At 34.7% G+C, this 25,163-nt stretch overlaps 1 protein-coding gene across 6 annotated transcripts in view; it reads right to left on the reverse strand.

Moving 5' to 3' along the window:
* Positions 1 to 25,163, reverse strand: part of LOC123529806 (FYVE, RhoGEF and PH domain-containing protein 4-like) — a 117,165-nt gene that overhangs the window by 69,167 nt on the left and 22,835 nt on the right. For 4 of the 6 annotated variants that reach the window (XM_053521191.1, XM_053521190.1, XM_053521193.1 and 1 more), the window contains exon 2: positions 22,599 to 22,811. In XM_053521191.1, the coding sequence (XP_053377166.1) occupies positions 22,599 to 22,811 (213 nt within the window). Of the gene's footprint in view, positions 1 to 850; positions 960 to 16,980; positions 17,169 to 22,598; positions 22,812 to 25,163 lie in introns of those variants that run through there. The other 2 variants (XM_053521195.1, XM_053521194.1) reach the window with 2 other exon arrangements.

Genomic DNA, 25,163 nt, shown 5'->3' on the forward strand with positions numbered 1-25,163 from the left:
TGATTGTGTGACATTAGTATGAAATATTAAATATTTCTTATAACATTTTTTTTCTCTCCAATATTTTTACAAGTTCTTAATTCAAGTGAAATAGTGAGAGAAAGTGAGTTTTTGTTATACCTGAAATAGATAAAATTTAATCCATAAAAAACAACTCCTTGTTCTATAAAGCTGTAAATCTGCCTCAATCATTTACTTTTTTCCATATATTTATTAAACATGCCAAACACTTCCTTGTTTGTAAACTGTCAGTGTTCATAATAACCTGAATAAAAATCACTGAAAGATGGTAGCAAATAACTTCCGTAAACATCAATTAAAACTTCACTTTAAAATACTCAATACCAGAGCTGGATAAAATCAACTATAGAAATATTTAGGATTTATCAGTTATCTTTTCAACTAGTTATTTGGTGATGGTATCATTTAGGTCAATATTACAATCACTTCAGTCAAGCATTTTTCAGCAGTTAACTTATGGCAATATGATATTGTTATTAGGTCAGTCAAGAATAAAACATTTGTTCAACTTACCAAAATCATTTAAACATTTTGTTTGAAAATTCATGCAAGTCCACTCAGTTACACCTTTTTGCCACTGCTAAAGTTCTTATTTAACACTTAAAATGAGATGATCGAGCTATTATCCAAATACATTTAATTTTAAAAGAAGTCATTTAAAGGGAGGTAATAAAAATACTGTATACATAACCTACTAAGTCACACTATTCAAATCATTAACTGAGAAATCAAACATTCAGGTAAATATTTTATTTCCATTTAACAAATTCATTTTATATGCATAACATAGATGTTTTTAACACAGTATACATCATACTTAAGTTCTCACCTTTTGTACTCTTAATATATTTTGACAATGATAGATAACACAAGTTTGTTAAATATCTCAAAAAATAATCATATCCTGGATGTAGCTGTTTCATACAATTAGCTGAGGATTGTCTCCAATGAAATAAGGAAGTTAAACATGAAGTTGATATGTATAAAAACCACTTAAAATTCAGTTACTGACAACTGAGACCTGCCCATTGTTTCAGAGTTAGGGGCCTAAGATAAAAAGAGTCCACCACGCTTTATTTTACTGATGTCAGAAAGTTCCTGACTTCGACTGTTTGACAGATGAAAGTGAAACTTTATCTTGAGTACTTGTTATTACAGCTACATTGTTTTCCAGTGGTTTACCATTAGAGAAAAAAAAAGATTGTGCACAGTCCCCAATATATTTCCTGCCACTCAAAAAAAAAGTCAAATAAGAACATGCATAAACATAATCATTTCCAAGACCAAACAGAATGATGTTAGCCAGTCGATATCAAAATGTAAAGGAAGAAATATATAAATTTTGTTGAACTTTTAACAAAAAATGAAACAAGAGCTGTGTATAATTAGACACAAATGCATTCTCATAAGGCAATAGAAAATTAGTTTTTAGATTCTCATCCCCGCCCGCCCCTATCTGAAAGCCCCCGCCTCGAAATTTTTTATTGGGAGACAATTTAACAGCATTTGACAGTATCTGATATTAAAATTTACCATGACATTACCTCTTATTATAACAAATTAAGAAAAATGATCATAACATATCGGCAATTCACACGACTAGCAGACGTTCTGGCAACCTACTTTCGATTTAAAAAACTTTTAGAAAAAGGTAAAGCCAATGTATTTTCTTATCCTTATTTGATTTTTATTGATTTTTATTGATTAGAAATAAGTATCTGTTGTCTGGATTTCAATATTTCAATTGTGTTTAACATGGACATTTGCCTTCGTGGGGAAGCCAGACATGCCATTTTCACGTGCAAAGTATACTGAATTACCGCGCTATTTGTTTCATAGATATGGAAATAGGATTAAAATATGCTGTGCATGCAAGTGAATCTAATTAAGAAATATCTGAATTTTTTCAAGGGTAGAACTACTAGATTCCTCGTATTTTAAACTTTAAGCTCGAAAGTCAATATCATCATCATCATCGCTTCCACGGGTATATAGCTTTTAGCACATGCTCAGCAGGAATGAGAGATTGATTGTTTTCTTTAAAAATCGCGACTGTACTTCGACAGAACTAAATATTTTAAATTTGCAAATAGTACACTGAACAGACAAATATTAATTTGCCGTTGTTGTAGATTTGCTTTTTTGCATAGGATACAATCAACCATCAGACAAAATGATTTACTATCACATAAGTTTATGACATAAAATTATTTTGTTCATTTCAAAATTATTTCAAAATGGGTTTTACATATACAAGCATTTCAAAGGCACAGCAATACACACTAGAATATCAATACAGTGATATTTTAAATATAATTTGTCAGATTGACCTCCACAATACCATATTTCCAAATTAAAAAATAAAAAATAGAAAGTGCCCACCCACCCCATTTTTTCTCAAAATTCGGATGAGAATCTAAACATTTATTTTCTCTGGCCTAATGGCCTGTTTGAGGTAACTGCGTGTGAAATTTTCTGTCTCTTGTATTTTGTGACCTTGGGCTTACAAACAACAAGCCTCTGTGATTATGACTGTTGACCTATTGACCCTTGAAAAAATATGTTTCATTTACTGTGAAATCATTAATGTTCGTAGGGGACTGATTTTCATGGATGAATCAATCCACGAAATTTTATCCCAACGAACACGAAAAATTCCCATTTATTTTATGTTCAGACGTTGAAATCCACGAATTTACATCCTCACAAAATTGCCGTTGTGACCAAAACCACGAAACCTCATGCCAACGAAATTAAATGATTTTACAGTACTTACGACAAGCAATCATATAATAATGTTTCACTACTGCAGGGCAAAGCCTTCTCAAGCTAATGTTGTAAAACCATTTCTGGTTTCTAGATCACTGCCACCTTGACCTTTGACCTACTGACCCTAAAAGCAATATGGTTCATTTAGTGAATCACATTTAAGTATTGAAGGTCAAAACATTCTCTCCTTATATTGATCAAAAACTGTTGTCACTGTCTTAAGGTCACTGTGCCCATCCCCCAAAGTAATAGGGCTCTTCTACTGATAAAAGGTAATCATCGACAGACATCCTGAGTAGTTTGACAAATGGATGTCAAAGCATTTTCTAACTATTTAGCAGAAAGCAGTTTCAGTCTAGAGGTCACAGTGACATTGACACCTGATCAACTGACTCTTAAAGCAAGAGGGGTCATGCAGTGACCACATAAAATCACCTTAGGAAGTTCAACCATTGTAGGCCCAAGCATTCTCCAATTATTAAATCGAAACAATTTTCAGTCACAAGGTCACTGCAACATTGACCTTTGACCTTGAACTAATCCCCAAAACAATACGAGTCATCTGCTTACCGCAGGCAACCATGCTATGAAGTTGGGACCACTGTAGACCAACCATTCTTTTGTTATTGATATGAAACCAAACTGTCGACTAAGGGATGGCAAACAAATCAACAGATTGACTGACATGTCGAGTATTACAATAACAATACAGCCCCTCTTTTTCAAAGGGATGCATCATAGTTAGAATTGAAAAGGGAGCCAGAATTCCCTTTTTATAATTCATGTAATTATACTGCATGGATTCTGAATATTCAACTTGACACTGTTTTTACTATTGAATAATCAAAGAAAACAGCAACCACATAAATACAGAGAACTTACGGTTTCAACGATGTATCAATGACCTTTGTGGTCCAACCAAGTTCTCAAGTGCCACGCACTAAATCTACTGTATACCCAGGGTCTTTCAAAAATTTTGAGTGACCCTGGTATACCTTAGCAGACAAGTACCAGAGGTTGTCTTTTATAAGAACAGCAGGCTGTTGAATGACATTTCATACCTTGTACAGTCAGGCAAATATTTAAACTGGACACAGAAATTTTTCACATGCATGCAAACATGTTTATGCAGATGCAAATACATTCATTATATGACCTCAATATTGCTGTTTATAATTATTGTAAAATGCCCCTCCATACAGGATACCTTATCCTGTTACACTAAAGCAGTAATACTATACTATTTTGAAAATAGGAAGTAGTTATATACTTATGAACTGAAACCTGACTTGTGACACGCTTAAACACTTAATGGCTGGCAGTTCAAGTGTGTTTGGAAGGCAAGGGTGTGAAGTGGGGATAGGTCAAAGACAATCCAATGTAGTTTCTAGGACAACAAATGCTAAGACTGAGCACTGAATTTGATTAAGCAAAGATGCAACTCTAACTAGAACTGTCACAGGAGTGACTTATACCCCCACCATATGGTCTTGTCACAGAAGAATGGCAACCATCAACCATAAGAAATTTTAAAAATACTTAGAACAAGAGATCACAGAGTGATCTTGGCGCCCACCAATGTGCCATTTTTGAGAATTCCAAATTTTAAGACTTATTGACTAGCTCAAGGTCAAATTTCATTTCCATACAAAACACTGTGCATGTGGTCAAAATTCGAAACCTGTAGCTTGAGAAATGTGAAAGTAGGTAACTATATCAATTTCAAGGACAAAGTGGTCCAAATTTGAAGGCTGTAGCTTGAGAAATGTGAAAGTAGGTCACTAGGTCAAAATCAAGGTCAAATTTTATTTCGGAACACAGAACTATGCATGTGGTCCAAATTTTAGGCCTGTACCTTCAATAATGTGAAAGTAGGTCACTAGGTCAATGTAAAGGTCAAAGTTTGTTTCGGTACACAAAATTATGCATGTGGTCCAAATTTGAAGGCTGTAGCTTGAGAAATGTGAAAGTAGGTCAATAGGTCAAAATGAAGGTCAAATTTCATTTCGGAACACAAAACTATGCTGTGGTCCAAATTTGAAGGCTGTAGCTTGAGAAATGTGAAAGTAGGTCACTAGGTCAAAATCAAGGTCAAATTTTATTTCGGAACACAGAACTATGCATGTGGTCCAAATTTGAAGACTGTACCTTCAAAAATGTGAAAATAGGTCACTAGGTCAATATCAAGGTCAAAGTTTATTTCAGTGCACAAAACTGTGCATGTGGTCCAAATTTGAAGGCTGTAGCTTGAGAAATGTGAAAGTAGGTCACTAGGTCAAAATCAAGGTCAAATTTTATTTCGGAACACAGAACTATGCATGTGGTCCAAATTTGAAGACTGTACCTTCAAAAATGTGAAAGTAGGTCACTAGGTCAATATCAAGGTCAAAGTTTATTTCAGTGCACAAAACTGTGCATGTGGTCCAAATTTGAAGGTTGTAGCTACAGAAATGTGAAAGTAGGTCACTAGGTCAAAATCAAGGTCAACTCATGTCAAGGTTCATCTTGCCACTCAAAACCATACAGGTGGTCCAAATTTGAATGTTGTAGGTTATTGACAAGAAGATTTTAAAAGCTTTTCCCTATATAAGTCTATATAAACCATGTGACCCCCAGGGCGGGGCCATAATTGACCCTAGGGGATGATTTGAACAAACTTGGTAGAGAACCACTAGATGATGCAACATTACAAATGCCAAAGCCCTAGGCTTTGTGGTTTGGACAAGAAGATTTTCAAAGTTTTTCCCTATATAAGTCTATGTAAGCAATGTGACCCCCGGGGCGGGGCCATATTTGACCCTAGGGGAATAATTTGAACAATCTTAGTAGAAGACCACTAGATAATGTCGCATACAAAATATCAAAGCCCTAGGCCCTGTGTTTTTGAATAAGAGGTTTTTCAAAGTTTTTCCTTATATAAGTCTATATAAACCATGTGACCCCCGGGGCGGGGCCATATTAGACCCAAGGGAAATAATTTGAATCATTTTGGTAGAGGACCACCAGATGATGCTTCATACCAAATATCAAAGCTCTAGGCTCTGTGGTTTTGGACAAGAAGATTTTCAAGTTTTTCCCTATATAAATCTATGTAAATTATAGAAATAAACAAAGGGCCATAACTCACTAAAGAATTGTTGAACCAGTCTGATTTTCAGGGGGACACAACTAGGGTACCAATACATCATTCTGACAAAGTTTGGTCAAAATCCCCCTGGTAGTTTCTGAGGAGATGCGATAACGAGAAATTGTTAACGGAAGGACGGACGTCGGACCACGGACGCAGAGTGATTTGAATAGCCCACCATCTGATGATGGTGGGCTTATAATACAAAATGTAAAAAAAAAACTTAATACTTAAAACAAAATCTTACTCATCTTTGAAGTACTTCATCCTGGGCTTCCTCGGCACATATAAGTAATACCAGTATATGTGCCCAGGATGAGGGATGAGGTAAATCTCTAATATAAGAGATACACTAAAAATGAATACTAAAAAAAATGTCTTACCGACACAAGTTACCACAGAAAAATGTTTTTACTTTTTTACACAGGACTAATAATAACAAGAGGGCCATGATGGCCCTATATCGCTCACCTGTTATCATTGCACTTGAGGACAAGAAGGTCCTAAGAAAAAATATCTAAGTCCAAAGGACAGTAACAACAAAGGGAAGAAATTTAACAAAAAAGAAAAAAAAATCTTACAAGGTATAGATATGTCAAAATACACCTAAACATTGGAGGTACCATCCATGTTGTACCACAGAAAAGTGGTCTCGGTTTTTCACTACGGCCAATAATAAACAAGAGGACCATGATGGTCCTGAATCGCTCACCTCTTCCCACATGACCCAGTTTTGAGTATGACATCGTTTTTTCTATTATTTGACATAGTGACCTAGTTTTTGAGCTCATGTGACCCAGTTTTGAATCTGACCTAGATATTATCAAGATAAAAATGCTGACCAATTTTCATGAAGATCCATTGAAAAATATGGTCTCTAGAGAGGTCACAAGGTTTTTCTATTATTTGACCTATTGACCTAGTTTTCGAGGGTACGTGACCCTGTTTTGAACTTTCCCTAGATATCATCAAGGTGAACAATCTCACTAATTTTCATGAAGATCTCATGAAAAATATGGCCTCTAGAGAGGTCACAAGGTTTTTCTATTTTTATACCTACTGGCCTAGTTTTTGATTGAACATTACCCAGTTTCTAAACTGACCTAGATATCATCAAGGTGAACACTCAGATCCATTTTTATGAAAATCCATTGAAAAATATGGCCTCTAGAGAGGTCAAAAGATTTTTCTTATCGCATAGTGCGGCAATTTTCCTTTGATCTTTGCAGCATGTTATACATAGTAACACACATTATTACTACAAAACTGTGCTGATATCTTACAAAACTGTTGCGATATATATCAACACGGAAATCTCTATGGAGTTTCATAAGAAAAAAAGTGTTCCGATATATATCAGCACAGTAAAACTGTTCCGATATATATCGGAACACTTTTTCTCTATTGAGGCCCTATCAAGGGAGTATAATTTTTTCCTTTCAAAGAAAAGATGATTTTAGCTCCAATTTACAGTTCACAGAGAAAGAATTGTCACAAACACCTACATTTATAAAGTAAAAGAATAAATAAACTAGAATATTTCAAAAACTTGATAGTTATTGCCAAATTCAGAAATACATGAAATATATGAAATTCTGAGATTTCTCAAATGTTTCTTTTTCTTTGATTTTTTTTTTACAAACAAAACAACAAGTTTTACAATATGTCTGGCCAATGAAATGCAAAGATTTAAAACCAATGCAGAAATTTGTTGGGTACTTTTATCTGGGGAACACATTTTCTAAAACAGAAGTTTTAGTGTTTCAGTCAGCGAGGCGCAGAAAGGGAATCAAAATAGTAAAAATAATAATAAACAAATTTAAATGAAAATGATATATAAATTTTAATGATAAACTATGCGATAAAACAGTTATAATATGTAGTGCTCGTGTGTTACCAGGATATATCAGAGCTAGGGGTACATCTCGTTATTTTTCTCTTCACATATCTGTCTCGGCCTACCGGCCTCGACGATATGTGCAGAGAAAAATACCCTCGATGTACCCCTAGCTCGGATATATCCTGGTAACACACTCTCACACATACTATAACTATTACTTATTTTAGACCTACTGACCTAGTTTTTGACCGCAGTTGACCCAATTTCAAACTTGACCTAGATATCATCAAGATGAACATTCAGACCAACTTTCATACAGATCCCATGAAAAGTATGGCCTCTACAGAGGTCACAAGGTTTTTTTTATTATTTGACCTACTGACCTAGCTTTTTAAGGCACGTGACCCATTTCAAACTTGACCTAGATATCATCAAGGTGAACATTCTGACCAATTTTCATGAAGATCCATTCAAGGGTATGGCCTCTAAAGAGGTCACAAGGTTTTTCTATTTCAAGACCTACTGACCTAGTTTTTGATCGCAGTTGACCCAGTTTCAAACTTGACCTATATATCATCAAGACCAACATTCAGACTGACTTTCATACAGATCCTATGAAAAATACGGCCTCTAGAGAGGTCACAACACTTTTTCATTATTTGACCTAATGACCTACTTTTTGAAGGCACGTGACCCACTTTCAAACATGACCTAGATATCATCAAGATGAACATTCTGACCAATTTTTATGGAGATCCATTCACAAGTATGGCCTCTAGAGAGGTCACAAGGTTTTTCTATTTTTAGACCTACTGACCTAGTTTTTGACCGCACATGACCCTGTTTCGAACTTGACCTAGATATCATCAAGATGAACATTCAGACCAACTTTCATACAGATCCCATGAAAAATATGGCCTCTAGAGAGGGCACAAGGTTTTTCTATTATTTGACCTACTGACCTAGTTTTTGATGGCACGTGACCCACTTTCGAATTTGACCTAGATATCATCAAGGTGAACATTCTGACCAATTTTCATGAAGATCTCATGAAATATATGGCCTCTAGAGAGGTCACAAAGTTTTTCTATTTTTAGACCTACTGACCTAGTTTTTGACCGCACGGGACCCAGTTTCAAAGTTGAACTAGATATCATCAAGATGAACATTCAGACCAACTTTCATACAGATCCAATGAAAAATACGGCCTTTAGAGAAGTCACAAGGTTTTTCTATTATCTGACCTACTGACCTAGTTTTTGATGGCACATGACCCAGTTTCGAACTTGACCTAGATATCATCAAAGTGAACGTTCTGACCAAGTTTCATGAAGATCTCATGAAATATATGGCCTCTAGAGAGGTCACAAGGTTTTTCTATTTTTAGACCTACTGACCTAGTTTTTGATGGCACGTGACCCAGTTTCAAATTTGACCTAGATATCATCAAGGTTAACATTCTGACCAATTTTCATGAAGATCTTGTGAAATATATGGCCTCTAGAGAGGTAACAAGGTTTTTCTATTTTTAGACCTACTGACCTAGTTTTTGTCGGCACGTGACCCAGTTTCGAACTTGACCTAGATATCATCAAGATGAACATTCTGACCAACTTTTATAAAGATCCCACAAAAAATGTGACCTCTAGAGTGGTCACAAGCAAAAGTTTACGGACGCACGGACGCTCGGACGACGGACACCGCGCGATCACAAAAGCTCACCTTGTCACTTTGTGACAGGTGAGCTAAAAAGTTACTAAATATAAGCTATTTATAGTAACGTAAAAGGAAAGTAATTAAAAAAAAAAATTATTGTAAGTGAACAAAAGAAGGATCTGCCAAATAAATCTGTTGACATAAATGAAATTTCAGATCAGTATCTTCATTAGTTATGGAGATATACCCATTTTAATTTGAAATAAAGGGAGGTAATTTGACATAAAATCAGTCCATAGTTATCTACCCCGATTGTCTCAGTCCAACTAATGACAATAATGAAATTTCAAATAAGTACTATAAGTACTTACTGATATAAATCCATTTCGATTACAATCAGGGGAGGTAATCAGATATAAAATAACTCTGAACCTACGCTTGGATCTGATTTGTCATGGAATCCAAGAATTATTGTTGTTGAAGTTATTTTGGAAGTTAGTATCAAATAAAACCATAAATGAAGTCTCTATATGGCTGCAAAAGCCAAAATAGCCAATTTTGGACATTTAAGGGGCCATAACTCTGGAACCCATGAAGAAATCTGGCCAGTTCAAGAATGGAACCAAGATCTTGTGGTGATACAAGTTGTGTGCAAGTCTGGTTAAAATTGAATCATAAATGAAGCTGCTATTGTGCAGACAAGGTCCAGATAGCTAATTCTGGCCTTTTCAGGGGCCATAACTCTGGAACCCATTATGGAATCTCGCCAGTTCAAGAAAGGAATCAAGATCTTATGGTGATACAAGTTGTGTGCAAGTTTAGTTAAAATCAAATCGTAAATGAAGCTGCTATTGTGCAGACAAGGTCAAAATAGCTAATTCTGGCCCTTTCAGGGGCCATAACTCTGGAACCCATAATGGAATCTGGCCAGTTCAAGAAAGGAACCAAGATCTTATGGTGATACAAGTTATGTGCCAGTTTGGTAAAAATCAAATCATAAATAAAGCTGCTATTGTGCAGACAAGGTCAAAATAGCTAATTTTGGCTCTTTCAGGGGCCATAACTCTGGAACCCATAATGGGATCTGGCCAAAGAAAGTAACCAAGATCTTATGGTGATACAAGTTGTGTGCAAGTTTGGTTAAAATAAAATCATAAATGAAACCACTATCGTGCAGACAAGAAATTGTTGACGGACGGACGCACGGACGGACTGACGACGGACGAAGGGTGATCACAAAAGCTCACCTTGTCACTGTGACAGGTGAGCTAAAAATGTTATAAAAATACCTAAAATATTGAAAATCTAAAAATAGAATTTCTAAAAATTGACAAATTCTTGGAATTTAAGGGGAAGTAACTCCGTACAAAAGTTAAAAGAAAGGTAACTTCCCTTTGGCTCTAAGCCAGTCAGAATATTTAATAAGTGAAATGCATCAAAATTAGCCTTATATTCTAAATAAAAGGGGGCATAATTCATGAAAATATGGTGCCAGAGTTATGCATCTTGTGTCACATGATGTGGGTGATGAGGAACATCTATTTTAAGTTTGAATCAATTCCATTTAGTAATAACTGAGATATAGTGAAAATACATCAAAATTTACCTTTAATTCTAAGTAAAAGGGGGCATAATTCATGAAAGTTGGTGTCAGAGTTATGCACATTGTGTCACAAGATGGGGGTGATAAGGTGGAACATCTATTTTAAGTCTGAATCATATCCATTTAGTAATAACTGAGATATAGTGAAAATGCATCAAAATTAACCTTAAATTCTAATTAAAAGGGGACATAATTCATGAAAAATTGGTGTCAGAGTTATGCACCTTGTGTCACATGATGTGGGTGATAAGGTGATACATCTATTTTAAGTTTGAATCAAATCCATTTAGTAGTAACTGAGATAATAGATTTCACGACATGACGGAACGGGAAGGGACGCGACAAAACTGACTCCTATATAGCCCCCTCAAACATGTTTGGTGGGCGTATAAAAACATGTGTGTCAATTGGACACTGGTGCCCCTACCTGCTGTCTCTGTATTGTCCAATATTACTTCTTGACAATGCAAGACTAAGTAAACTTTCATTTTACCTTGAGGGGGAGGGATACTTGGAAACATCATCAAGAAACACAAGGAACTAAGAGTAACAAAAAATTTACTGGTGCACAGCACTGCACGTATTTGGTTCGGTGGAGGGCTCTGAATAAGTCAAGGGCCATAACTCTGTCTTGCAGAGCAAAATCCCAAACAAAACCTGTGTCCCCCTACTTACTGTCACTGCATGGTCAATTTGATCTTGACCACTACAAAATAAGTTTGGTGAAGAACCATTCCAACAAATCAAAGAAAGCTCCATGCAAGGATGCTTATTATGTGCTGAAGAAACCAGAGCAAGCTTTTCCTATTAGTTGACCTAGTGACAGAGATTTTAATCAAAGATATCCCAGTTTCAAAAATGACCTACACTTCAGAAAGGCAAACATTCTGACCAAGTGCTATGTTGATCAGGTAAAAAATGTGACCTTGGAAGAGTTAACAAGGCTTTTCTATGATTCGGCCTAATGGCCTAGTTTTTTTAACCCCAGATACCTTAGTTTAAAACGGTCACTAAAATTTTATAAAAAGAAATACTCAGACAATGCTTATGTTCTCCGTGACTATTTGATAAACGACATTGTGTCTGAAATCATTACCGTAGATACCCATGTATAATATGCACCGGTGTATAATGCGCACCTCCTATTTTGGCCCAAAATCCTGGGAAAAAAACATTTTTGGTCAATTTTGAGGTGGATGAAAAACGAAAGTAGAGTTTACATCGACACAGGTAATAAATCTTATATAACGCGGTGGAGAGCAGCGTCGGTCTCGTGGTACTATCAATTTTTGTTTTCTCGAAAATAAAACCAGTAAAATATTGTTTAATTTGTTGTTTTACCTTTTTAATTCACTATTTTGGATAAATAAACAGCAGCTGATTCAATATTTCGGAATGGTATCTTTCAAAATGACATGAGCTTCTCAATTCAAACCAATAACAAAAGTTGTGATAGTCTTTTTGTCACAATCAAATAGCCAGTAATTACCGGCAATTAACTTGTCACCTCGTGTCAATTATGTTGTTCACAGTTTGATCTCGGTTAAAGATAATTCTCGATCTTTAATTAGTATCATAATTTTTGTGATTTATTAACATTTCTTTCATCAAAATACTTTTAAATTTATATGAAATAAATTTTGTTTGAAAGAAAAATAAACCATTCGATCTTTTACGGAACATAACGGCAATCTTAGATTTTAGCGGTAACAGTAAACGCGGGGAGTAGTTTCCCTTTACCAAAATGGCGAACATCGGTAACAAACTTGTTTTGAAGCTGGAAAATTGTCTATACCTGTGTATTATGCGCACCCACGATTCGGGGTTGGTCCCGGGGGTCAAAAAACTGCGCATTATACATGGGTATCTACAGTAGTCCTCCACCTCTGACTCATGTGGGGAAGTTGGCAGTTACTTGCGGAGAACAGGTTTGTACTGGTACAGAACTCAGGAACACTGGTTAGGTTAACTGCCCGCCGTTATATGACTGAAATACTGTTGAAAAACAGCATTAAACCCAAAACATCCTTGATGTGTTAACTAATTGTATCTTTGATTTGATCTACTGACCTAGTTTTTCTTAACCTAGATGACCCAGTTTTGAACTCTTATTTCATTCTGAAATGCAGAATTTATGAATGCTGCACCTGGTGTTATGATTATGGTTCTATGACTAGACCTAGTGACTTAGTAAATTTTTTTACCAAACATGACCAAGCTTCAAACTAGAGGTATATTGTATTAAAACAAACATTTTGACAAGTTTATGTAGATCAGTTAAAAATGTGGCATACAGTGTATTTACAAGTTTTCCCCTATGACTGACATTTTGAACTAGTTTTTGAATCTAGATGTCCCAATTTCAGACTTGACCTATACTTAATAAAAACAAGAGGGCCAACATGGTCCTAGGTCGCTCAACTGAGTAACACACAGTAACAGTGTAAACATATTTGACCTAGTGATTTTATGGAGATAAATATTCTGACCAATTTTCATTAATGTTGGAGCAAAAATGTGGCCTCGTGAGTGTAAACAAGCACTTTCTTTGATTTGACCTTAGTGACATAGTTTTTGACCCCCACATGACCCATATTAGAACTGTCCAAGCTTTTATAAAAACAAACATGCTGACAAGTTTCGGGAAGATTGGAGCAAAAAAGTGGCCTCTAGAGTGTAAACAAGCTTTTCCTTTGATTTGACCTAGTGACCTAGTTATTGACCCAAAGTGACCCAGATCTGAAACCATCCAAAACTTCATGATAACAAACATTCTGACCAATTTTAAGAAGATAGAATCAAAAATTTTGCCCATAGGGTGTAAACGAGCTTTTTCCTTTATTTGACCTGGTGACCTAGTTTTTGACCCCACATGACCCAGATAAAAAACTCAACTGAGATTTCATGAAGACAAACATTCTGACCAAGTTTCATGCACATCAAATGAAAAATGCAGTCCCTACTGCATACACAAGGTTTTTCTTTCATGATGATTTGGTGAAAATTACAACCTCTACTGTGTTTAACAGTAAAATGACAGATGATAATGCCCTATGAACACAACAGCTCATCAAGAGCATTTTGTGCTTATTTTAGCTAAAATTATTGTAAGAAAATTTTACAAATATTTTTTGTATCCCAATAATTTAAGAGAAAAAAGTTTATTACTGAAAACATCAATTTTTAGTTTATAATATAAAGCATTTCTGCTCACCATTGATATAATAAATCCATATGTACCAAACATACTCTATTCATATATTTTCATATTCATGAAGTTTCATAAAACAGTAAACCGAAATAAAAGTTGACATACAAATTGTCATTCAGTGTGACATAAGGAATCATGTTTCGCGAATAACTTCCCCAAAGGCAATTATACTGTAAATATTTATAAAATCTTAATACCTTAGACAGGTTTCATACAATATTTTTTTGCAAAATGAAGAGGACTTTGTCAGAAAAAGTTGTCAAAAGATAATGAAAATGTAAAGATACGTATCAGAATTATTTGATCTTCAGTTTCAATTTTTTGTGATACTGCTAACGAGTGCAATATCAACTAAGAAACAGCAAAATACATCAAGTATAAACAAGAGCTGTCAGTGGACAGCGTGCTCGACTATTCTCAGTGCTTGATGGTATAATATAAGCAATGAGTAAAACTTTAACATTACAGTAAGCATATTCTAAGTCGAAAAGGGGCCATAATTCAGTCAAAATGCTTGATAGAGTTGCCTCCTCCTTTTTACAGACTTGTGTCATGATGGTAAACAAGTATGCAAAATATGAAAGCAATATCTCAGTGGACTTCGAAAATATTTGGGGTGGTACGCAAACTTTAACATTTATTCTAAGTCGAAAAGGGGCCATAATTCAGTCAAAATCCTTGATAGAGTTGCCTCCTCCTTTATATAGACCGGGGTCATGATGGTAAACAAGTATGCAAAATATGAATGCAATATCTCAATGGACTTTGAAAATATTTCGGGTGGTACGCAAACTTTAACATTTGTGTGACACTCATGCTAACGCTCATGCCGACGCCGGGGCAAGTAGGATAGCTCCCCTATTCTTCGAATAGTCAAGCTAAAAAGTGGAGATAAATCAGTAATCTAAATTGAATACAAAGTTCTGGTTCTTGCTTCACTTTCTCACTGCCTTCTGTTTCATTTAAGAAATAATAAGTTTCCAAGTGTGGTTTATCGTAGAATAATTTAACCCGTGTTTTGAGGTTTTATGCGTAAGAATATATCACGAAGGCCGAAGAACGAAAAACTAGGGTTATTCTACAATAAATCACACTTTGGAACTTGTTATTTCGATTCTAACACGACATACTAGTATCAACAGAGTTAGAAACAAGAGCTGTCAGTGGACAGCGCGCTCGACTATTCTCAGTGCTTGATAGTATAATATAAGCAATGAGTAAAACTTTAACATTACAATAAGCATATTCTAAGACGACTGGGGTCATGATGGTAAACAAGTATGCAAAATATGAAAGCAATATCTCAATGGACTTTGAAAATATTTCGGGTGGTACGCAAACTTTAACATTTGTGGGATGCTCACGCTCACACCGACGCTGGGGCGAGTAGAATAGCTCCCCTATTCTCTGAATAGTCGAGCTAAAAATGGGAACTTCTTTTTACAACCATGCTACGCACCTGGACTGGATAAATATCTGCCAGGAAGCATTGACTATACTGACCACATATGAAATTCAACATTGCTCTTTCTATATGCCATCTATAAACCAAGTTTCATATCAAAGTTCAAATACTGAATGGACCTTATTTTTATCTACCTTTACTTTGGTTACCTAGTGACCTTCGCCTGACTTGGTACTGATATAAGCTTGCTCTAGATGGTTTCATTTGGTCCATGACAGCTGTCAACATAATAAGCATAGATCTACTGACAATATATTTCTGTCATATTCCTTTCTTTTTTTTTTTTTTTAAAGGTGGTTAATTAGATTTTGGTCATGTAACAGATTTGTTGAAAACTAATCACTAATTTGTGTTTACTAAGTGTAAAAGATTAGATTTTTACTGTTTGATTTTCTTATCCTTGTTGCTCAACCAAAATAAAGTTATTTGATAATACGTTTAAATTCAATACACATACTTTGTAAAAGAAATATAAAAATTCAACAAAAAGCTATTATATTACATTTGTAAAAGATTTTCTTTGGCATTCATGTATTTAGCCATGAAAGTTGCTACCACTTTTTATCTAACCAAGATAAATTGGAAATGGCCCTTGAGTTGATGCTTGGAAATAAATTAATCTGGTAAACTACATATTATGGTTTTAAAACACCCTCTTTTGGTTCAGGTAATTGAAATACTTCCAATATCTACCAAATGTAAATATAAAACTCAAGAAATTATATTAATATTACAAGAAATAATCAATTTTATAAAAATACTTTCACATTAAGGGGAGGTAATTACAAATTTCATATTTTTTGTTTTAAAACACTACCTATGTAGTTCATAAGACGACTTTCCAGCTTTTGATACTAGAGGAAGGCCTAGGTAGAAATATAATCCACCCCAAAGCCAGATCGATGGCTTCCTCACATGAAAGAATTCAACACCCCAAGTGAGGTTTCAAAGCAAAATTCCATAACCACTCCGCCAAGGTCCCTTACAACATTTCATAGAACAACAGGGATCTAACTCTAGGTAATGGGTCTTTTTGTTGCACAAATAAATCTCTAACAGAATACAAAGAAAAAAATGTTGCTTAAACATGTTAAAAGTAATCACCTTTAAGTAAATTAGATAATTATAGTTGAATATATTAATATTTGCACTTTGTTCCTACTAGTACACAGTTCCCTAACTATTATTCTGTAAAACTATCAGTGAGTGTTAATGAAGATTATCACTGTATCAAATTCAAAAAAATATTTTGCCAAAATTGAAGAATTCAACATCTCTCTACACTTACCACTATTCTGTTTAAACGATCCCCTGCGAACACGTTCCTTTAATTTCCTGTACATTTTATCTGTTCTATTATGAACAAAAATTCTATAAAATTTATATCCTTATTTATCACTTTCAAAGAACATTTCACTGAATTTTAACTCCATGTTTAACTTTCCACTTATAAATTTCCATATCACATATTTTTCACTTGTAAATCTAGGGACTTTAATATCCATCCTTCATTTTTAAAAACTGTCATTAATTGTCAAATTTGTCCCATAGAGACACAAGCATATCTAATATATGCATACTTTTAAGTCATGAAAATAATGAATTTTTTTTATGTAATTTGAAAATTAAGTAGCATTTCAATATGAAAACTTAATTATTTTTTCTCATCAGTTGTAGTTATTACAGAAAGCTGTCTTTCAGAATCAGGCTCCAACTGGAGTAAGTAACAACAAAAACTCAAGCTGCACACCTGTCAGAGACTCATATAACTCATATGCATTTGCTCATCTACAAAACTTGCTCAAAAAGTCTGAAAAGTGCCGAGAAATTTGCAGGTAAGCTGAGTTTACTAGATCAGCATTTCCATCCTTTCCTATCCAGGTGTTTCTCCATCAGCTGGAGGCTGTATCAAATCAAAAAGCTACCAGTAAACATTGAATAAATCAAAACCATTTTAAATTCCCATTTTTATTTTTCCATCTATCAAATATCCATATCAATTGCATTTGATTTCATACTGCATTAGAGAAGAAAGCACCGCAGAAACATAACACCTTAAAGCAGTATTAAATATTTCTACAAATAACACCATTGTATAATCCTGCACTTAATTCAAGGCCCTCATAAAATGTTGACATTTTATTGTTTCTAGAGTAACAATTACGTTGAACTTAAACAGCACATGTTTCACTTGCAAAGCCACTTATAGCCATTAGGGAGCAAGCAGAAACTAGAATCAATCTATACTGCCTCCGACACAAGTTCGAGAATCAATACAAACACAATTACACACAGGAAAAACAAGCTCGTCAAGTGTCACCCAATACGAAATGTCTGACGGCTGAAAGCTTGGTAACCATGTCTCACTGTGATTCAATATATTATATAATGGAAATCTCTAATGATTTTTAAAAGTCCAATACATCATTCATATATAACAGTATGTCGTTAGTTAATGAGCTAGATTATATAAACGACTTTCACTAATATTCAAGTACTAATGTTTCTGGTATGCTAAATTAAAATCCTGTTTCCATATTCACTTTACATGGTAACCTTGCAGCCACTGAGAGAACAAATCTGCAACAGAACTGTATTACAGAAAATATGCTGCCTCATCACAATAAACAGTGTAGAATATTGTCCAGATGTGCTCATCTCAGAAATTTTCTTTTAATATAACAATGCCTCTATTAAAAAAGAATTACGATATAAAAAGAATAAGGGGGAAAAAAACAATGAATTATGGCAAATTATTTATATCTACCGTAGTTTTACTACACCTCTCTTAGGAGAAATAATATTGTCAAGTTATTCTGTAGGTTTTTTGGGTTTTTTATATTTTTATTTATTGTTATTACTTGAAACTTTATAGATGAATACTATCAACTTCTGAGTGTTTAGTAGTTTGTCATCAGGTGTGATTGGTAGTAGCTGTCTGTACATCATGAAAGTGGTTTATTTTTGTATTTTATGAATATATCATAGAAGTATTACTTAACCTTTAGCATGCTAGATAAATTATCGTCTGCTGGAAATGTCGTCTGCTAAAATTGTAAAGTTCATTCAGTTTGCTCCAAAATTGGAAGAAATATTGTCAGAGTAGCAAACAGCTTGGAACCTGATCAGACGCCGATTTAATCGGCGTCTGATCTGGTTCCAAGCTGTTTGCAAAGGCTGTTAAATTCGCCTGCAACAGGCTAAGGGTTAAGTACTATAATAACGTAAGGACTGATATATATAATGTCATACATTTTTATTTCACTTATATTTTGATTGCAGAAATTATAATAATTACATAGTCATACTTAATGCATTTTATGAATGGCTTTCTGTCAATAGTCAAAACTATTGCCCCGAAGGTCCAGTATGTTACACAGGCCAATCAGTAAGTGTTTTATTACATGACACCAGAAATCAATGTTTACATTTTTCATTTACTACCTCAGCAAATCTGCGTTGAAATATCTCACCCTATGGATGATTTTATATGAAGAATCATATTGTAATAATATGAAATATACTCTGATAATTTCAATGTTTACAACTTTTTTTTAAAACAAATTGTACCTATTTTGCATTTTCTATCAAATTTTCTAGAAGATAATATTAAAACAATTTTTAAATGACACTGTAATAGATAAATATGGTAGGAACACTTTTTTTCTTCAGTTTTTGCCACAATCATACTGTTAAAAATTATGACCTAATTACACTGATTGGCTCAAGGCAAAAAGTAGTCCCTAGATATTTATTATAGTTATATGATTGATACTGAGAAATTGAAATCATCATTTTTTTGTTAAATTGTCACTGACTATAGCAAAAGATTGACCATGGTTAGCGGTATCTTGAATGTTACTTTCAGCTTAGACCCCAGGTGCCCCAGTCTTAGCATAAGTTCAGACACTGGTGGGCTACCTGGTAGAACCATCACCTCCTGTAAGTCAGCTGGCTGGAAGAATTTTACACCCAAAGAAAGGTTTAGGATCCATGTCAGTGAAGGGCAAGATTTTCAATGTCAGCCACCTTAACATTCAGCTTCCAGACTCCCCTATTTTACAGTATTTATTGATAATGGTTAACATAAGCTAACTGCAGAAAGGTGGCAGCTTTAGCTCCAAGCAATTTCATTATTGCCTGATGAAAAATTAATTTGCTAATTCATTAGGTTTTAACATTTACCATATGTTATGTTTATACAGAATGGTTCCTCCATCTACTGCTGGTGCAACATCTATCTAACAGAGACCATTTTTAAGTATGCATTAAAACATAGTCATTAACATTATTATTTTCAGCAGTTAACTGACATTATGGTGATTATTTCCCAAATAATTTTTCAGTTTTCAGTGCACATATTCATCAAGATTACTTTTTTGACATTTTCTGTCAATCAAAAGGGAATTAGATCTATAAAAAGTTTAAAAAGAATCCTATCACAAAACTTAGTATGTTACTTTTGGACAGAAACAGAGTACTGTTTCTCTGTAAAAATTTGGTTAACGTCATAGAAGAAAAAACATAAATATGAAAAAAAGTTTGTTTTACATTATATGGTCAAGCTATCTCCCTTTTTGAAATCTGGATTTTATATTACCAATTTTGCATAGGTAAAATAAACCTGAAAATATTAAATTTTGTAATTGTAAGTGTTGCTTGTCTACATTGTGAACAATATTTCAGTGATAAAATAAATCTCCTAAATAAATTACATATTATATCATCTTAATATACAGGAAATCTTTCATTTTTTTGCATAACTGCGTTCATTTGAGTCTACAAGTACATATGTAACCTAATCGCATCACACTTCCCTCTGCTAATCTACCATAGTATATGGAAAACATAATATAAAACTCAAAATGTCCATGAATTCCATCCATAATACTATTGATCAGTTTTATATTAAACCTATCATACTCTCAATCCCCAAGACCAATTAGCTGCCATCTCCATATAAGGCTGGATCAAAATAACTACATCTAATAGCTAGAAAAAAACTTTTGATCTCAGAAGATCTTTTAGCAATGACTTGGTACAGATCAGATAAATTCACTTTTACAATGAAGTGTTAACTTGACACAGTACCAGCTGGCAAGCTGACTGTCTGGTACATCTTGTTAATATTTAAATATGGTGGCAAGTTACAGTTCCTAAACATCATAATGTTGAATTTTGTTAGAAGATGACAAAATGCATAGGGACTGAATGTGTGGATGGCTTGTGCCGCCATGGCAAATCGAATCAGAGGTCGAGGTTTGCACCTTATAGGTGCTGCTGCCACATTACTTCATGACATGCTAGAAGTGGATCGTAGTAATTCAAACAAGCTTAAAACTTCCTTCATAATCTCATTAAAACAACCTAGAACATACTATACATTATCCCTAGGAAAGTGGTGCTGTTTTTCACTTGGTCTCTAGAGACTGAAAGAGAACTCCCTCACATTTTCCCCTAGACTGGCATCAGTCGTTAGAGTCATTACATGTAAAGCACTTGACCATAAAATCCTCTCTGATACCACTTTCTCATAAAATTTACAATATCTCTAGCCTCTGTCTCTGAGATAAGCCACAGTAAAAGGGAGCTACAGAAAATTTGATATATATTTTTTAAAAAAATGAATAAATAAATGGGAAATGTTTAATCTCAACAGACTGTGTAAGTCTAATTTTCCCCTGGATACACAATTGGCAAGTTTCTACATAAAGTCAATAATCTGGTTGTAAAATGTTATTAGAGTTTGCCTTTTTTCTTTCAGACAAAAGGAAGATATCATAATCAATTAGACTGCTGTATTTTTTCCTGACATTCTATTCCAGTGGGAGAAGTTAGACAGGCTGGTGAAAATATTGGATTCTAGACACATTTAGTCCCATTGAGTTAATCACAATTGATCCATACAATAAGTTATGTGTAGTTACAACATCATAGAACCACCAATGTCCCATCTGGGACTCTTATATCAAGTAAAACAGATACTATTCTAATAATTCAGCAGTTTTATGCCTGGGAGTTGCTATACTGAAACCAGAAACCATCCTGCATTTTTTTCATTAGTGTTACTTAACTATATTTCAAAGACACTAGACTGTGTCTGAAGGTAATAGTGTAAGACTATGCTAAGTCCAACCTATCAACACAATATCACTATCATTTTAAGAAACTCAGCTTGATGCACCACAACTTCCCTAAAAACAACTGAACCAGAACATGCCGATAATATGCATAAAAAAAATTGGCAAAGGTTTGGTGGAAATCCAAGAAGTGCTAAAACAGCATAAAATTTTATGAATCATGGACAATAACTCTGATGAAAAATACCAAACCAGAACATGCCTGTGTCATGATGATGCATAACAAGGCTTAGCAATGATCACTTTTGTGAAGTTGGGTGTATTCCTCCCCATGGTATCTGAGCAGTTTCCCGGACACGGTAAAATACAACAAAGCAAGGACCATAACAGCACAGAAAATCATCAAATCGGAAAATGCTGATAATATGCAAAATGAAGCTTGGCACTGATCCCTCCTGTAAAGTTTGGTGGAAATCTGCCCAATAATATAACAGAAGTGGCCAAAACATCATAAAATTTAATGAATCGAGGAGCATGATTCTGCTGAAAATCCTCGAAACTGAAAATACTGACAATATACATAACAAAGGCTTGGCAATGATTGCTCTTGTGAAGTTCAGTGTAAATCCATCAACTTGTGTCTGAGGAGTTGACTGGACAAAATTTTTAGACATACAGACAGACTGACAGATGGAGAGCCAAATCAAATCAAATTGTCTCTCCCACTACAAGTGGGAAACATAATTAGTCTTGTTTAGTTTTGTCACCTTTTTGACTTATTGAGAGAACATTAATTTTAGACTCATTCTTTTGAAGAGTTACTTACTTAGAAACCTATTAATTTCTTCCTGTGTGAAGGATCGTCTGTTGATGGAAGGTGATCCAATATGTGTCCTGTAATGCTCATACACCCTCAAGTGACACGTGTCTCCCTCACCAGGTCCCTCATGATCTCCCTCCTCATTGTCACTGTGTTCTCCCTCTCTGCTCAAATTCAGCCACTTCCTTAACTCCCTCTCAAGGTCAAATCCATCTGTACCTGAAATAAAAGATAAGTGCAATTAAAAACATGATTGTACACTTGGGAACTTTTTCTCATCTGGAGTAGCCTCCATTTTCATCTTGAGTGGGATGGTGTTTAGAATCTAGAAACAACAAAGATACAAACATTATAAATCTCATGTGATAAATATATACATGTAGGTAATACTCATGTCTCATCATATAGAGGAAATAGACACATGTCATTAATGGATGTTCCACATCAGTTCAGTAAAAGGATTTCCCACTTCAGTTCTGGCAACCTGTCCATGAATTTAAGCATACTGGTCTTTGATCACAGCAGTTACTGTGAGGAAATATTATGGAAAAGGTAAAGTAGAATATTCTTGGAAGTATTGAGCACATTAAATGCAACCAGAGCCACACATTGTAAACATAACCACAGGGAATTGGCACATAATGGAAATACCATATATTTAAAACTCACTTTTTATAAGTTATGCCTGTGTTTGGAAGAGGGAAATGGTTGGATAAAATCACAAACATAGAAACAACAGACAGAATATATAAAACAAACTGAAAGTAGGGATGGTCCCTTGTAACAGTCTGTATCATCAGAAATGAAATATGTTTGCACTACCTGAAAGTCCTTGAACTAGATGCCCACGGGCAACATGTCAAGCCCGTCAGCTATCAAAAGGACTGGGAGTTGCACAGATTTCAAAAAGTTACAACATAAGTTATTTCTAGTAACAACAAAGGGATGTAAATCTTAAAAAAAAATAAAATCCAAGTCCACATAAAAATCCCTACCAGTAGAGATAGATCAAAATACATCTCAAAATTGGATGTAACATGCATGTTGTACTACAGAAAAGTGGTCTTGATTTTTCCCTACGACCAGTAATAAAAAAAGTTACAATATAAGCTATTTATAGTAACAACAAAGGGAAGTAGTTCTAGGTTCTTGCGCATGACACTCCGTCTCATGATGGTGAACAATTGTGCCAAGTTACATCAAAATCTCTCTATGTATGAAAAAGAAATGCTCTGGACAGTCATTCTTGTATCTGACCTTTGACCTCTAAGTGTGACCTTGACCTTAGACCTAAGGATCTGGTTCTTGCGCATGACACTCCATCTCAGGGTGGTGAACATTTGTGCCAAATTACATCAAAATCCCTCCATGCATGAAGAAGAATTTGCTCTGGACAAAGTTGTCATTCTTGTATCCTTTGACCTCTAAGTGTGACCTTGACCTTAGACCTAGGGACCTGATTCTTGCGCATGACACTCCGTCTCATGATGGTGAACAATTGTGCCAAGTTACATCAAAATCCCTCCAAGCCTGAAGAAGGAATGCTCCGGACAAAGTCATTATTGAATTTGTCCTTTGACCTCTAAGTATGACCTTGACCTTAGACCTAGGGACCTGGTTCTTGTGCATGACACTCCGTCTCACTGAGGTTAACATTCATGCCAAATATAAACAAGATTGCTCCATGCATGTCAAAGTTATGGTCCGGACAAACAAATCTGGACGGACGCACATACTGACGCACGCACATACACTGAACAGCCATTTGGACAACTATGTCTTTGCTTCCGCAGGCGGGCTCGACAAAAATGACTATACAAGTGAAGAAGTACTACAGTATTCCAACAACAAACATAAAGGTCTGTAATATACTCGACAACCTTTTTAATCCCACATCTGGTTTTTGTTCTCATGTCTGCCAAACTTTGACAAATTTGCATGAACTTTGGACAAAATGATTAATGATTATTTTATTACAACAAAACATAACATAAATAATAATCAGCAGTACACCCATCTAACCCTAAGGATTACATCAAGGTAAGCCCTTATAACACGGTTTTACATCACTTTTCAATTTTCGGGGTCCAGTGGATGCATAAGCCAAAAAATTTGGGGTCCGAATATAAATTTTAAGGGTGCACATCTGCAATGTAGCAAATAATTTATGTTAATTTTTCAACCATATAAAATTATGTACTTTGCAGGCAGCAACAGTTGAACAGTGTTCGTGTGTACTTTTCACTGCTGACAGCAAATAAATGTAGAACTTTGAAAATTTAGCAGCTTTTAGTGAAAGGGTTGCTAGAACTCTTAGTGGAAATGCAAGTGTTCCAGAACATACAATCATTTTCATATCGTAACTTCTGGAGCCAAATAGATTGAAAGCAATGCTCATATTTTGGTGCAGACCTCGGGTCTTTTGATAATGAAGTGGCTGCAAAGTCCAAGAATTTATCATCCCGATAAAAAGCTAACTAAAAAGTACTTAGCTTTGACATTTTGTACAACTTGTTCAATATATAATGATATTTAACTTCCAAGTGTTCAAAAGACAGTGTTTAATCAAGT

The sequence above is a fragment of the Mercenaria mercenaria genome, chromosome 13, assembly GCF_021730395.1.
Source record: "Mercenaria mercenaria strain notata chromosome 13, MADL_Memer_1, whole genome shotgun sequence".
Lineage (NCBI taxonomy): Eukaryota > Metazoa > Mollusca > Bivalvia > Venerida > Veneridae > Mercenaria > Mercenaria mercenaria.